Below are 16,188 nucleotides of genomic sequence, written 5' to 3' on the forward strand. Positions count from 1 at the left end.
TCTTTTTTTCTTCATGTCTCTGGCTCAGTGAATTTTTTGGAAGCCATGGCTTCCCAGACCCTCGCAGGGAGATTCTGGGCAGGGACCACTGAACCACACCCTCAGCTCTTACTGGTGGATCTCGGGCAAGCCCTCCGCCCGAGCCCCGTTCCCAGCCCTTACTAACTGGCCTCTTGCTGCTCTCTTCCCCACCTCTGTTCTTCCCCACATTTTTTTCTGAATCTTTTTATTTTTAAGTAATTTATTTAACTTTATTGTATGTTCACGAAGGTGCCAGATCCCCCAGAACTAGAGTTACAAACAGTTGTGAGGTGCCATGTGAGTGCTGGGAATAGCCAGTGCTCAGAACTGCTAAGCCATCTCTCCAGGCCCCCTTTCTGCAACATTTCCCTCATTCTCTGCCCGCTCCCTGGTCCCCAGACAAATCCCAAACCCCTCCACCCTTAGCCCATCTGGGCACTGGGGGAAGGGGGACTGACCCAGCCCCCCACACCCACACAGGCCAGCCTGTCTATTCTGTTAATAGTTAACCCAACCTCTATCTAAAATACACAGCAGGCAGACTGGGGGTGAGTCCCCTGCCCCACACCCACCTACCAGCTGCTCTTAAAGGACCAGGTGTCTTTCACAGCTGTGAGCCCTTCCTGGAGCAGAGTGGCCAGGTGTGGGGTGGCGGCTATTCCGGAGGATTTTTAGGGGGAGGGCGACTGCCCTCCCCGACCAATCAGGACTTCAGAAAGAGGGAGGGGGCTCCACGCCATCAAGCACCATGCCTAGCGTGGCTTATCACCGGTGTATTTAATCAGGGGTGGTTCCCCTAGGCCTGTGTGTGAGAGAGAGACAATTGTCTGCAGGTGACTGGGGGGTACCCAAGTAGCACACCGAAGGGCACGTGGCAGTTTTCCACGTCCGGGTTAGGGAACACCTGGGAGCGAGATCAGAAGCACCCTTGGGTGTCAGAACTGAGGTTTGTGCAGCGGCAGGGCACAAGCCTGCTCTGATTCTCGCTGGGCATCTACTGCCCCTTTGGCTCAGCATTCCAACCCTTCCAGGGTCGCAATTCCTGGGGCCTGCCCCATCTTTTTAACCCCTGTTTTGCCACAACCTGCCCCAGACCCCGCCCCGTGACGTCAGTGAGCAGGAAATCCTGGTTAATGATCAGTCACCCAAGACAGGTGCGGGACAAGGCTGCACACACATCAGAAGCCGCCGCGGCGGTGAGAGCCTTTTACTTAGCTCCTGGGTGTTGTAGGGTGGCCGCCATGTCCCCAGACGAAAGACATGAGCCCAGCTTAGGTTTCTCGGGTGTGTTCGCTCTCGGGCACCATCTGAAGCAAGAAGCCATCACCCTGTTTACCCGGGAAGGTAAAACTTACATTTCCCGTGGGCAGTTCTAGAAATACACCTTCACATAAGCTGGTCTAGGAAGTTTCCCACTTCCTCTCTCACAGCGCCGCCTATTCCCGGGCTTGTCTGTGGTCCCCATGCAAAAACCAAACCCTGTGAGAACCTCAGTTCCATCGTCTGCAACACCGGCCTCGACTACACCTTTTAATGAGAGCACAGCAAACGTACACTACAAACAGCTGCCCGCTGGACAAAGGGCGCCACCTCGTGGTCACATAACAGAAGTCCTCCCTCTCGCAGGACACGTCCAGTCCCGAAGGGGGCGCAGCATCTCACACAACTAAAGGGACCATGAAGGGGAGGGGGGAAAAGGGGGAGGAAAAAAAAACCCAACCCATCTTTCGGTTTATTTAAGGAGGAAAGGGTGAGAGAGGGGGGCAATAAAATGCTTTTGCTTCGTTTATAAAGAGCGAGTTCTCAGGAGATCGCTTCTCGAGGACAAGCGGGGTACCTCTCCCCCAACTACCAACAGCGGAAAAGCCAAGAAGGGAGAAGGGAATCGGAGGGGCCCAGGAACTCCAAACACCCTCCTCTCTCTCTGACAGGAGCCACAAGCTCTACCCCCACCCACAATGTATCTACCCTAGGGGATCCATCCGGGCAGGAGAAGAGGGTATATACACAATTAGGGTGGTACTGGGTTGGGTAGGGAAGGGAATAATTTATCCGCAACTGCGGTGGGTGGTCAAAGGGGAGGGGAAAGTAGCCTGGTGGCATTGGCGGCCTAGGGGTCCCTTTCTTTCTTGACCTTGATGTCTCCAGCAAGGATGGTGGCGATCTCGCCCTGCATGAAGGCCCAGGGGACAGAGGAACCCACCAGCGGACACTTTTCTCCACTGGGGCAGTACACCTCTCCAGCTGGGCCCTGAGCTTTGATGAACTCTCGGGAACAGGGGAAGCAGAACTTGTGTCCGGGTACCGAGGGACACTGCACGAAGTGGGTGTCTTCCAGCCTCTCTCTGCACAGGGTACAGCACAAGGGGGCTCCAGGGGTCGCCCCTGTGCCGCTACCACCCCCGCTGACAGCTTCAGCCCCCGCCGTGGGGCTGACTTCTGCCTCTCCATTGCGCGCCACCAGGCGATGCTGGGTCGGTGGTTGGGTCGTGGAGGAGGCTGCTGGGCTAGCGCCCCCAGTGCGCACAGGGCCCGCACCCCCACCTGGGTCCTTGGGTGAGTGGCCCAGGGCCTCGGCCACATTCTTGAGGGCGGCAATGGGTGAGGGCACACCAGGTGTGTCTGTGGAGTATGGGCCACCTGGTGCCACCCAGTGCCGCTGCTGCTGCTCTTCTGTAGTCATCTTCCCAGCTGACTCGCCCTCGGGCTCAGGGGATGCCTTGCGGCGGCGTGGCGTGGGCGCCAGGTTCCGGGAAGGGGCTCGAGGTGGTGGGCCGCACAGAGCAGCTGGGGTCGGTTCTGGGTACTGCTGAGGCAGGGCCTCGGCAGGCGCAGGCTCTCGGAAGCTGCGGACCCCGTCGGTAAGCAGCTCTCCCAGCTGGCGCCATTCCCCTGAGCCGTGGCGGCGTTCGTATTCGAGGTACTTGAAGCCCGATGAGGCCAGGGCCTTGCCTGGCTCTCGGAGAGCATCGTGAAACATCTGGCGAGCCACTGCAAGCACCCCCGCGTACACGTTGCCAGAACCACAGGGGTATTCGGTGAAGAGCTTCAGCTCGAACTCGTAGCCAGGAGGGCGGGCGGTGGCATCGAAGGCGAACACCCTTCCCACCAGCCCGTGGTCCTTCTTGAAGCGGACATTGAAAGGGGCACAGGCGGACAGCGCCAGTAGCTGCTCCCGCACAGCCTTGGGGCGCCCGTGCCACTCCTCCGCCCGGCCACGCATGGCCTCGTTCAGTTCTGCCAAACAGTCCGCATTCCTCTGCTGCTTCTCCTTCTCGAAATCGGAGCCGAAAAGTGGACGAGCGGGGCTTAAGCCAGGTGCCAGCGTCAGGGCTCGGCCTCCGAGGCCAGACACTGCAGCTGCCAGCAGCCCGGGGGGCATCAAGCTGGGGATGGAGCCAAGCAAAGCCCTGCGCGCCCCTTCCGCCACGGCCTCCTCGCGGCCCAGCCCGTTGGCCAGGCGGGACCCCAGGGTGTACTCCAACGCCGGCGAAGGCAGCGCCAGGCGGCTCGATGAGGTGGCCCTGTCGTAGCGGTCCGGGCCGGAGACGCTGCCTCCGGTCCCCGATGGCTGCGCCTGGGCCTGCGGGGGTGGCAACTGGGAGCCCTGGGAGCCCGCCGAGGCCAGGTCCTTGGAGGTCGGGTGCTTGAGAGCCGGGGGTCCCGGCGAGCGGCCCTCGGGGAGCACGTGGCTGCGCTTGAGCTGGCGGGCAGCGTCGATGAGCAGCTCGATGCGGTCCGCGCCCTCGAAATTCACGCACCCGCGGCACACGGCCTCGCTGAAGTCCCACACCATGGCCCACGGCATCTTGGGCAGGTCGCACAGGTAGCACCACTGGCGGCGGGACGCTTGCACGGACGCCATGGCGCCCCCCGGAGCGCCGCCAGGTGCCCCCGCCGTGCACCCACCGCCCGCGTTCGCTCCGCCGAGCCCGAGGGCAGGCGCGCGAGCCACTCGGTCCGGCCTCGGCTCGGCCTCCCCGCCGGATTCAGGCCCGGCCCCCCTTCCCCGCCCCCTGGGCCCTCAGCCTTTTTTTTTTTTTTTTTTTTTTTCCTCTCTCTTGCTCCTCACTCCCGCCTCCCGTGGAAAAGGCAAGCCACGAGCACGCACGTCGGCGCCCCCGTCCGGTCCGCACCGTGAGTCGAGATGCACAGCTCCAGCTCTTCGATGGGCCTCCGGCGCCGCCGCCGCCCCGGGCTCCCGCCGCTCGCACCGCCGCCGACGCCGCTGCAACGGCCGCCGCCGCCGCCTCCACCTCCTTCTTCTGCCCCAGAGGCCGCTTCGCAGGGAAAGTTACATAACGCGCGGGCAAAGCCTTCTGGGAAATGTAGTCCCGTCGGGGCTGCTTCTTAAAGGGGACTGGGCAGAGAGCAGTGGCGGGAAGAGTGTGCGCGCGCTGGCCACTGCGTGCTTTCTTCTTTGTGTCCCGCCATGAAGTCGAGGGTTCGCGCGCAGGGTTCAGGGAACGGGTCGTGGATTCGTAGATGCTTGGGGAGGACAAGTTCTGGGCATGCATTGCCCCCCCCCCCCTTTTGGGACCTTGGATTCATTCTTTCGCTTAGGCTGGCCTTTGTAACCTAGGTTGGCTTCAGACTTGCTGCAATCCTCCTGTTTCAGCCTCCCCAGTGCTGGGATTACAGTCCTGAGACTCCGTGCCCAGAACCCGGCAAGCATTTTCTGCTCCGACTTGCTGAGCAGTTTCAGAGAACAGTCTTGCCCTCTCTGAGAATCCCGCCCCTCCAAGAAGGGCCAATGACGGGTTAGGGAGGCAGCAGCTTTTTGAGATGGGGCGGAGAGGTTTTGATTGGATGGCTTCAAGGGACCGGGAAGCTGGTCTTCGAAAGGGGTGACTACTTGCTACTTTGGTCCTCCCCCAGAGTCCTTAGGTGCAAACCTCAAGGGGGGACCACAGGCCACAGGATGAGGAGAGGGGACTGAAGGTTTCCGAGCCAGAGCCTCATCTGTTAAAGGAGGGCACTGAGCGCCTTCCAATTCTGCTCCAGCTGTGCAGGCGCTTTGGTCTCCAAAGGGTTACACAGTCGGCTTCTCCGTGCTCCCCCCAATCTCACTACAATTCCCAAAATGCTGTGCGAGATGGACGAACTGACGCACTTCCTCTGCATGGAAGGTTGGGGGAGGCCTTCCCGATTCTTGCCCCCCCCCCCATGGCTTTTTTTTTTTTTTTTTTTTTGTGGAGTGTGTGGGGGGGGGGGACTCTCGTTACTCTCGCTTTTGGATTGAGGGAGCCCGGAGGAGGTTGCTGGGGATGGCAACGCCAGACCCTCGAGTGCTTAACGACCGGGTGGGCCCAGTCTGCCCCTGGGCACCCCCACGTTTTCTCTCCCAGATTGTGGGGGGGAAGCGATGTGCGCCGTCAGGCGTTAGCTCACATCAGCCTTTTCCCCTCGCTCGGCCTGGGTCCCCTCTGACGCTCTCCAGAAATGGATACCTGGTATCTTGTCTGTTTGCATTCACCCGGTTTGCACGGAGTGGAGGCTGCCTGCTTTCTCCCCCTGGTTCTCAGCAGCCCTGGCTTCTGCCCGTTTCAGCGACACAATTTTACCTACCACCTGCACTACTATTTTAACACTTTTCCCCCTTAAACGAATTGCCTATTTTTGTCGTTTCCTGGGAGATACTACGTTCACAACCATTGGTTTCTCGTGTACTACTTACTGTTTTGTTTACGTTCTCTTGATTATTCTTGGTGCCGGGATGGAATCCAGGGCCTTATGCTAAGTGCTTGGCTGTAAAGATATACAACCAGCCTGTATTTTTTGTTTTGTTTTGAGGCTGGGTCTTACTACTTAGCCCTAGCTGGTGTGAAACTTCAGATCCTCCTGCCTCAACCTCCTGAGGGCAGATATTTTAAAAATACATAACCCTGCCTGGCTTCAATTTTTTTTTTTTTTTCTTTTTTAAAGACAGGCTTCGAAGGCCAGGAGGACCTAATCCCAGTTCTCCAGAGTTCAAGGCCAGCCTGGTCTAGCGTGAGTTCCAGGAAAGCAAAAATAAATACATAAATAAAGTAAAAGCTTCAGTTTGAAATAGATTGGCCCCAAACTCACGGTAATCCTATTTCAGCCTCCCTATAACTGAAATTACAGGTGTGAGCCATGATCCCCTGCTGAAAGTTCTTAAAAAGTGTAAAAGCCTATTTTTTTTTTTTTTTATTCTGTATATTTCTTGGGAGTCTGACCCTCAGGCAACTGTCTGTCTGCCCTTGTCCGAGTCACATACCCAAGTTGCTTTATTGGACTGCTCTTAACACTGGCCCACATGAACTCGAATTTCATCTTAAGTTTGTAATAATCGGTTTTGTTTTTTTTTTTTTTTTTTGGATACAGGATCTCTTATGTTGTCCGTAACTCAAACTCAAGATTTCTTGTGCTCAGCCACCTGAGTAGCAGGGATTCCAACCTTCACTCTGGGCTTCCATACCAGACTCAGAGAGGCAAGTTCAGGAGGTGTCGCCTCTGGGAGGGTGTGGCACTACCTCTGGGTGGTGCGGTCCTAAAAGTACTTCCAAGGCCCGTCTCAGAGCCGCAAGTTAATTGTATGAAAATAAGTTTATTGACATCTTGTCAGCACTGAGGAGAAAAGGGGGGGGACTGAGCTCCGGAGGTCTGACATGTCACGCAGCAACGGGAGGCAGAGGACCCAACCTATACCTCCCCAGTCAGAATCCCACCTCCCTGTCCCGAAAGTCCTCTGCCTTCTACATTCTGATTTGTCTAGCAAACCCCCAACCCTTCCCAAGTCTGGGCCGGGGTAGTGGGGAGGCCCCCACGCGTTGTTGCTTCTCTTCAAGTCAAGAACAGCAACTATCAGGCAAAGAGGCATGTCGCAGAGCCAGGAGGTCCCCCTCCCACCCCACAAGGGGCGATATAACAACATAAAATTGATGGCTTACGAGTTGGGGTTACAGGAGGCGGTCAGGCAGACACCACTGTACCAGAGAAAGGGGCCGAGGGTGTCCCACCCAGAGAATCAGGCACTAAACTAGCACAGAAAGTGAGGCGCTCACTTCCCTAGAGCAGGAAGCCAGGGTGCAGCTAGGATGGGCAAAGAGCATCTTCCTCCTCGACTGCGACTGCGCCAAGCAGGGAGCGGGGTTGCAGGCAGGAGCATGGACGGGAGCAGATTTCACGGAGACTTCCAGCGGCCCCGCCTCTTCCGTGTAGGGAAGCCTTTCTTCCTTTTGTGTGGCGGAGAGTCGTGGAGGGGAAGTGGCGGAGCTGGGGGTGGTTTGGGCACCCCTTCCTCGCTCCTAGGGGAGATGATCACTCCCCTAGCTGCCACTACGGCCCCATCCACGACAGCAGCTACCACGGACACAGGCTCTGGGGCGATCTCCACCTTGGGGGCAGGTGGGGGCAGGACTGGCTTGGGAGGTGGGGGCAGAGGTGGCGGTGGGGGCGGAGGCAGCGGGTCGGCTGGGGTTCCCGGCAGAAGGGGTAACAGGGCGCTGAGGGCCTCGCTCAGTTTGGCCAGTCCCTGCCGAAGGGTGCCAGCCAGCTCTCTGATGGCATTGGCAGTCTCCTGCTGAGCCCGCAGGAAGTCCAGGGATTGTTCTGGGGCTAAGGTGGGCCGAGGAGGTGGGCTAGGGGGTGAGGGTACCACTTGCGCCAGCGGCGTGGGTGGCGGTGGAGGGGCAGGTAGCGGTGGAGTCAAGGCCAGGCGGGGCAGCTGGACAGGCTGCATGGCTGCAGGGGATGGGGACTCACGCTCCTTGGCTTCCGGGGCATTGCAAGAGGGCCGGGACCAGGACTCCGGGCTACTGGAGACCCCTTTGCTCTGGGCTGGGGTATCTGTAAAGAGAGAGGCCTTGGGTAAGTTATAATGAGCCTGCGAGGCTTCATTTCCCCTTTTTAGTGTCCTGGGTTCTCAGTCCCTTTCTCCTTCGATGAAACAGTTCTCTCCGTCCCATGCAGGCTAGCCTGCAACTCCTGACCCTCTTGCTTCAAGTTCTAAGTGCAGGAATTACATACAAGTGGGATCTACCACACCTGGGTTGACTCTGCCTTTCAGACATGCTGGCACACACCTGTTAATCCCAGTACTAGGAATCCAAAGCAGGAAGGAGACGGAGAAGGTCTTTGAAGGCCTGTGTCCATTACACACCCAGTTTAAGGCTAGCTTGGAATATAGACGACCATATCCACCCCATAAAAATCAACAGCCTGGCGGTGGTGGCTCATGCCTTTTTAAATCCCAGCACTCGGGAGGCAGAGACAGGTGGATCTCTGTGAGTTCTAGACCAGCCTGGTCTACAAAGCATGTTCAGGACAGGCTCCAAATCTACACAGAGAAACCCTATCTCAAAAAACCATAAATTAATACAAAAAAAAAAAAAAAAAAACACCACCAACAAAACACCCTAAGTCTTGCTGTCCCCTAGGTAGCAAGAGGCGCTGTGGGCTCCACAAAGCTCAGGATGGTCTGGACACTCACCCCTGTACCTCTCAGCTGGAGTCCCTGGAGAGATGAGTGGCTAGTGCACATTGGTCATACTTCGTGACAACAGGGGCAGGGTTCCTAGTTCTGTTCCCGCCTGCTGGGCTTCCCAAGCTCCACTCACCTGGGACTTGATTCATACTTCGGGACTCGAACAGTCTGCGGGCTCTCCAGTGTCTCCAGGGCAGCAATGCTCACAGTGTGTGCATGTCTAATGACACTCCAAACTCACTACTGAAATGAGTTCCTGATCCACCCCCCCCCATACTTCCCTCATTCACCCCGGCCTCATTAGAGACGGCAGCTCCATCTTTCTCCAGCTGCTGGGGCTAAAATAATTCCTTTAATCCCCATTCTTTTTCTCTCCTGGAGTTGGAACCAGAGTTTCATCCAAGTTAGATAGGTATGTGCTCTACCATCAAACTCCACCAGCAGCCTTTTATTAGCAGTATTATGTGTGTGTGCATGCACACATATGTATGTGCAACAGGATACATAGGTGCATGCGTGTGTGGACTATCCAACCTATTTTTGAAACAGGGCCTCTCCAGGCACAGGAGTTTTGCTGCTTTGGTCTGGCTGGCCAACATGCACTCCGACTCTTCAGTGCTGGGGTTTCACTAATGTAAACTACACCTGGCTGTCCAGCCTGGGTTCTGGCGACTTAACTCGGAACTTCATACTTCTGCAGCAAGCATGTTACCAATTGTGTTCTTTCTCCAGCCCTTTTTTCTCTTTGTTAAGATATATTTATTATCTAGTCTTGGTTTTTCTTTTTTTTTTTTTTTTTTTTTTTTGGTTTTTCAAGACAGGGTTTCTCTGTGGCTTTGGAGGGCTGTCCTGGAACTAGCTCTTGCAGACCAGGCTGGTCTTAAACTTACAGAGATCTGCCTGCCTCTGCCCCCCCCCCCCCAGTGCTGGCACTAAAGGCATGCGCCACCACTGCCTGGTTCTAGTCTTGACTTTTCAATACAAGGTGTCTCTGTGTATCCCTGGCTATCCTGGAACTCACCTGTAGGCCAGGCTGTTTTGGAACTCACAGAGATCCGCCTGCCTCTGCCTCCCGAGTGCTGGGATTAAAGGTGTGAGGGAGCCCGCCGGCCGTCTAAGGTTTTAAAGTGTAATTCTGTGTATGTGTGTGACTGTGTGGGTTATGTGCACGGGAGGGCCGAAGCACTGCAGGTCAGAGGCCTTGGACACCCTGAGGCTGAAGTTCCAGGTGGTTATGAGCTGCTGGTATGGGTGCTGGGACCTGAACTTGCGACCTCTGTAAACAGGTGCACATCTAAACTGCTAAGTCATCTCTCCAGCTCCTCTGCTTGTTGAGACAGGGTTCTGCTGAGTCGTCCAGTCTGGCTCGAACTACCAGTCTCCTTCAGCCTCCTTTAGTAGCTGAGATCACAGGACTGCACCTCCACACCTGGCTCTTTTTTTTTTTTCCCTCAAGACGCCATCTCCATGCAGATGACATTCCACATAAATCTGATTAAATCTAACACCCAGTCTAGTCTACAGCTCTGGCCTTGTCTGATCATTATCATCTCCCTACGGGGCTCCCTGCCCTCATCCAATGTACCCCGAGTCCCTTCTCCACCATCAGCCTTGTGGGTACCACTAAAACAAACCTGGACACCAGGAAGGCATCTAGGCACAACTGACTGTGTGATACCTGCTTCCGCATACATGAAATGTCTACAACATCCTAATCTATGGATGCAGACAGGAAATCAGTGGCTGCCTAGGGCCCTAGAGCAACTGGCATGTGCCTTCCAGGCCTGCAGGCTCTCCTGTTATCTCCTAAAGGAGACATTTCTTGGCTGTTATCTAAAGTGGTTGCTGGTCCTTCCCTGGCCCTGCCTTTAGCCCTAAGTCATCTCTGAACACTCATTTCCCCTGGGCATGGAATCTGCCTGTTGTCTATCTAGTCATTCTAGGTGAGCTTCACCAGCCAAGGCTTCATTGTGCTAATTGGTGTTTTCCCAGGCCAGGGATGGGGCTCCAGGCCTTGCACAACTAGGCAGGGGCTCTACCACTGAGCCACACCCCAACCCCTCACTGGGAACTAGGCAGGGGCTCTACCACTGAGTCACGCCCCCAGCCCCTCACTGGGGGATTCTAGGCAGGGGCTCTACCACCAAGCCACACTCCAGCCCCTCACTGGGGGATTCTAGGCAGGGGCTCTACCACTGAGGTATTGGCCCAGCCCTCTTTTCCATGTTGTTCTGAAAAAGTTTACTGCATATTTACTTATTTGCTTGTGTTTTTGGGGCAGGCACACATACCATGTTGTGCATGTAGAGGTCACAAGACAACTTGTCTCTGTGTCCACCATGTCAGTCCCCAGGGATTGAACTCAGGTTGTCAGGCTGGGTGGCAACCACCTTTAACCACTAAGCCATTTCACAGGTCCTCCTTTCAATTTTTTGGGGGGTGTCTTTAGTTAAAACAGGGTTTCTCTGTGTAGCCCTGGCTATCCCGGAACTCTCTGTAGACCAGACTGGCTAGCTTCAAACTCAGATCTGCCTGTCCCTGTCTCCCAAGTGTCAAGATTAAAGGTGGCTTTTGTGGGGATCTTTTTGGTGTTGGGGAACAGGATGTTGCTCCATAGCTCTGGCTGGCCTGGGATTCACCATGTAGAGAACAGCCAACCTCAGACTTGGGGTGATTCTGTGATTCTCCAGTATCTATGGGTATGTGCCACTCTGCCTGGTTGTCATATCTCCTTCAATTCCTTCAAATACTTTTATTTATTTATTTTTTTGAGACAAGAGTTTTTCTGTGTAACTGCCTTGGCTGTCCTGGAACTCACTCTGTAGACCAGGCTGGCCTTGAACTCACAGAGATCTGCCTGCCTCTGCCTCCCGAGTGCTGGGATTGAAGGCGTGCGCCACCACTGCCTGGTTTCATTTCTCCTGTTAACAGTCATTATGCCGTGGCATTATGTGGCTATTTGTGGCATGTTTTCCCCAACTACGGCAGCTCCAGAAAGAAGAGGAATTTTTGTCCTCCACTGTGTGTATATCAGCATCTGCCCCAGAAAGAGGCTCTCAATAAACATTTATTGTGTCTTTAAAACCAAATAAAGTGGCTCCCAACAATTTCTTAAAAAGTAAAGGAGTTCAAGAGATGATTCAGTGGAAATGTGAGGACCAGAGCCCAGAGCCCCGGAGCCCACATGATGGGCAGGCACGGGGTACTTCCATCGTTGGAAGACAGAGAGCGAAACCTCCAGAGCATGCTGGCTGGTAGGCTAGCCCCATCAGTGAGCTCTGGGTTTGACTGAGTGACCCTGACTCAAAGACTGCAGTGAAAGTAGTGACAGTTCCGATATCAACTTTGGGTTTCTCCATGCTCATGCATGCGCGCAAGCATGCACACCTACACGCCACATGCACGCAACACATGAACACAAATAAACTTGTTATCAAGGTCTTGGTCCGATGGGACTGCTTCACAGAAAGACAGTTGATTCAAACTGAGCACACAGGTTGGGCTTCTGGCAGTTTCCCGGCTCCCATATTCCCTCTACCTGAGTTACAAGTCCTGACCTTGACTTACAAGGCCTGTGTGCTTGCCTGCGTCCTACCCATTAACTTTCCCAGTTGCTAGTGGGCAACACCTACACACAGGCTAGCAGTCGGGCTCAGATACTGGTCCACAGCTCACTTTTGCTGTGTGACTTCAGGTAGGGAAATGAACCTCTCTGGATCAATGGAAAGGACACTTCTGAGCAGGAGCTGAGCCGGAGTGAAAGTCCCCAGAGCAGCTCTTCCCGCATGACCTTGAGGAAGTCACCAGGCTTCTCCAAGGCTCTGACTTACAGTGGAGAAGCAGTATGGTCCTCCAGCTGTTGACCATTACACCACAAGCTAGCCATGCGTTCCAGAGACACCAGAGCAAGCAATCTGCCTGATCTGCTACACGAAGTTCTCACAGAAAACCTGGCGGGGGGGGGCGAGGGGGACACTTACTTTTCACCAGTGTTTGGCAGGAGCAGAAGTGAGTTGGGTCTAACCTACTGGAATGATAGCACCCAATGCCAGCACTGTGTGTAACACTCAGCCTGGATTCTGCCTCTAGGCATTACCCTGCAGCCTTCATTTATTTTCAGGGCTGGAAATGAACTCTAGAGCCTCACACACGCTGGCCAAATGCTCTAGCAGCAACCTTCGCTCTTTCTGCTTTTGTTTTGGTGCTGCAGGGTCTCTGGAAGTTTCCCACACTGCTATTGAATTCACCCTGCAGCCCCAGGCAGGCACTGAGGGCTCCGATCCTCCTGCCTCAGCCTCCAAGGGAACTGGGAGGAGAGGCCAGCCCCACCTACTGAATCCTTGCCTGGCTGCTGATGACGTATCCCAGACACAGACCCAGAGCCAGGCCTCCTAGGGCTGCTTCCATGCCTACCTGGGGCAATTACCAAGTGGCTGTCCAACCACCAGAGAAAATCCATTTTCTTTTCTGTCTTCTCAATCATTATTATTTTTGGAGAGATGGGGTCTCACAGGGCTCGGATTTGCCTTTAACTCACACGGCACCCAAAGATAACCTTGGTCTTCTGTTACCAACTTCAAGGTATTGGGATTACAGTCAGTTGCCACCACATGGATCTATGCAGTGCTGGGGGCCGACCCAGGAAGCCCTGCAAGCTAGGAAAACACTACCAACTGGGCGCCCGCAGATGGCCCTCCTTACCCTTCTTTTGAACCAGGTCTCCCGAGGCACAGGCTAACCTTGAATTTCTTTTTCTTCTACCTTCGCCTCCCAAGTGCTAGAATTACAGGCCCGTTGCCACCACGTCTAAATCATATCCTTTCTCTGACCTTATCGCCCCAGCTCTAAAACGGAGGTTTTTAAGGAGAATGTAATGAACACGCCCCAAGGATCTGGGCGTGAACTGCGTACAGCAGGCTTTAGAAGCAGTTGTTAAAAGGAGTGGCTTTGGGACTCACCCGCCCGTCGATCCTGCCTTCGGTCCTCCGACAACACATACCGTTGCGTACCCGCGGACGGAGCTTGCGCCTGGGAAGAGGCGGCTGCTGGGGATTCCTCAGCCCCAGCGCCAGCCCCGGGCCCCGCCACACCCGGCCCCAGGATGGCGAAAATAGTCTCCTCCTCCGTGGAGAAGGTGTCCTCGGCGGCGGGCCCCGTGCCCTGCGTGGAGTGCGGCACTCGGGCCAGCTTCTCCTTGGTGCGGCGCTTGAAGTCGTTCCAACGCTTCTGGACCTCCTGGCCGGTGCGCTTCCAGCTGGTGATGCCGTTGATCTTGCTGGCGATGCTGTCCCACACTCGCCGCCGCTCGGCCACGCTCACCCGACGGTTCTGCGAGCCGTAGAGCTGAGGGTAGTGGGCACGCACCTCCCGAATCAGGATCTGGTTCTCCTCGAAGGAGAACCGCGGCTTGCGCAGCCGGGTGGTCTCCTCCGCTTCGCCCGGAGCCGCTGCCGCGGTCGCCGAGGCCATGGTGCCCCCAGACGCCACCGATCGGCTGCCTGGCGCATGGGGGGCGCCGGCTCTGCGGGCAAAGGGTGAACAGCGCTGGCGGGGGCTCGGTGTCCCCGTGTCGCCCCGACACGGGCTCCTCCGGTCCTCTGTGCAAAAAGTAGTGGTGTGAGCGGCGGGCGAGCTGCTGAGTGCAATCAGAGGTGCTTGCTCGTGGGTGACACCCGCCCAGTGCCCATCTTGCGCTTCACGCGGCCGCCGAATGCCTCACGGAGGAGTTGATGGGTATTGGGGGACAGTCTGGAAGGATGGAGGGAAATGAGCAAAAGTGGAAGGGAGAAGGGTGTCGCTGCAGGAGTTAGAGGAGACCGGGGGCGCATGGGAACAGGAAAGGGAAAGAGAATCGGGGATGCCCCGGGGGTCGAACACGCACGAGGCTTTGAAGTGATGCCAACCGGGCAATGCAGTAGACAGGGGGCATACAGATCAGGGGGGAGCGCTGGGGGGCTCCCAGGGCAGTGGGTGTCTGTTTTATGGTCCCTGAGAGAGGATGCTCAGGAATAAAGGTGAGCTGGGTTCCTCTGGGTAAGACGATAAAATATTAAGGCTGAGGGTCTGCAAGGATTGTGGGGAATGCCTGGGATGAAGGGGAGCTCTGGAGATAACGGGGGTCCTAGATAAGAGGAGGGACTCCCCGAAGCTCTTTGGGACTCCAGGAAGAGTGATGGAGCGCAGACGATGGGGACCCGGTTGGGCCGTGGGTCACTCACCCGCGCCGCCGCAGCCCCTGCCTGCCGGTGGGTCAGGGCTTCGGCTTCTGCAGCCTCTTCCCTCCCCCCTACCTCTCCCTCCCCCTCTGGGCCCCGCCCCCAGTAGCAGCCACAGCCAAGGCGCATGCGCGCTGGGCGAACGTTGTCTCCAGACACCCTGAGAGCCAGGGCCGCGTTCTCTGCGCCTAGGCTCTCTGCATGGCGCAAGCTCAGAACTGATCATCGCCTTGGCTTCTCCAGAAGGACACGGCAGCGCAGCCGCACACTTAGCATTGCGTTAGGTTACCTGGGCATCTCCTGCCCAATTGCGCATGTGCAAGCCTATAGCGCGCATGCGTGTTGCTGGCGCCTTGCCCGCGGGGGTACCCAGGGCTCAATCCTAGTGTGGACGCAGCTGAGGAAGGAACGATGCTAGGGAGAGCTCTAGAACAGAGTGGAGTTCCCTCTATTGGGGGAGCCCTCTAGCCTACTCTTTCCGCTAAGCGAAAAGTCTTTTTTGTTAGAGAAGATGGAAGGAGCGATGGGGAGGGAGTAAAGTTTAGTTTCCATGACAACTACGTGGGTGGAGATGGGGGCGTTAGGAAACCTTGCCCACGCCCAATCACGCCCCAGCGTTGGCTCGCTCGGGAACTACCTCCTACGGATTGGGGCGGGGCACTCTGGAGATAGTCCCCGCCCATGCAGAGGTGGTAACTATAGCAACCCAGCAACCTCCCAATCACGCCTGGGAAGCCCTCTGTTCACGTTCTGACGTCACCGCTCGGAAAGGGGGTTCAAAGGCTGGAGTTTCTTGGAGGGCGCGGACGGTGGTCCTGGCTATGGCCCATTTTAGTCAAAAGCGTGGAGCAGGGATGAATTGAATGGCTGGATGACAGAGTTTAAGCCTTGTGAAAATTTTTTTTCAGTGCCAGCAGTTGCAAGGTCATTAAGAAAACTGTGCGTCATTTTCCCGACAGCTATTTATGAGCGCCCACGTAGCTCAAGGTACTACCCATATAAAAGGCAAAACTCCGTTCCTTCTGCGCGCTCACTTCCAAAAGTTGTTTTTGAGGGCATCTCACTAAGTATCCCAGGCTGGCATTGAACTTGCAGCAATACTCTCGCTGCAGCTGCCAGAATACTTAGGAGGACAAGGTACGTGCCGCCGCCACACTTAAGGAAAAGGTGCCGAGTATTACGAAAAGAGGCGGGGGGAGGGGCTGAAGAGATAGCTTACTCAAGAGCTCTCGCATGAGGACCTGAGTTTGGGTTTCTGCACCCAAACGCGGGGCTCGTAACAATTCTTAGAACCAGTACCAACGGATCTGATGCCCTCTTCTGGTCTCTGCTGGCACCAGGCATGCACGTGGTGCACAGACACTCAAAGCAGGCAAAACACCCATGCACAGAAAAAAAAAAAAAAAAAAAAAAAAAAAAACCCGGGGAAGAAGACTTTAGTTTTAATTGTTTGAGTGTGGGTGGTGGTGTCTTGGATACCAAAAAAGGTGGGAGATCCCTTAC

General features: G+C 55.8%; 2 protein-coding genes across 2 annotated transcripts; both read right to left on the minus strand.

Annotated features, from left to right (window-relative positions):
• Positions 1-1,538: 1,538 nt before the first annotated feature.
• Positions 1,539-4,287, minus strand: Irf2bp1 (interferon regulatory factor 2 binding protein 1). The gene has a single exon (XM_051206990.1). The coding sequence runs from the start codon at positions 3,884-3,886 to the stop codon at positions 2,132-2,134; it is 1,755 nt and encodes a 584-aa protein (XP_051062947.1). The 5' UTR covers positions 3,887-4,287; the 3' UTR covers positions 1,539-2,131.
• Positions 4,288-6,572: 2,285 nt separating this feature from the next.
• Positions 6,573-14,964, minus strand: Mypop (Myb related transcription factor, partner of profilin). The gene is made up of 3 exons (XM_051207461.1): positions 14,689-14,964; positions 13,429-14,218; positions 6,573-7,833 (listed from the first exon to the last, which is right to left on the minus strand). Exons 2-3 carry the CDS (start codon positions 13,937-13,939, stop codon positions 7,169-7,171), a joined length of 1,176 nt encoding a protein of 391 aa, XP_051063418.1. The 5' UTR covers positions 13,940-14,218; positions 14,689-14,964; the 3' UTR covers positions 6,573-7,168.
• Positions 14,965-16,188: the final 1,224 nt, after the last annotated feature.

The sequence above is a fragment of the Phodopus roborovskii genome, unplaced genomic scaffold, assembly GCF_943737965.1.
Source record: "Phodopus roborovskii unplaced genomic scaffold, PHOROB, whole genome shotgun sequence".
Taxonomy (NCBI): domain Eukaryota; kingdom Metazoa; phylum Chordata; class Mammalia; order Rodentia; family Cricetidae; genus Phodopus; species Phodopus roborovskii.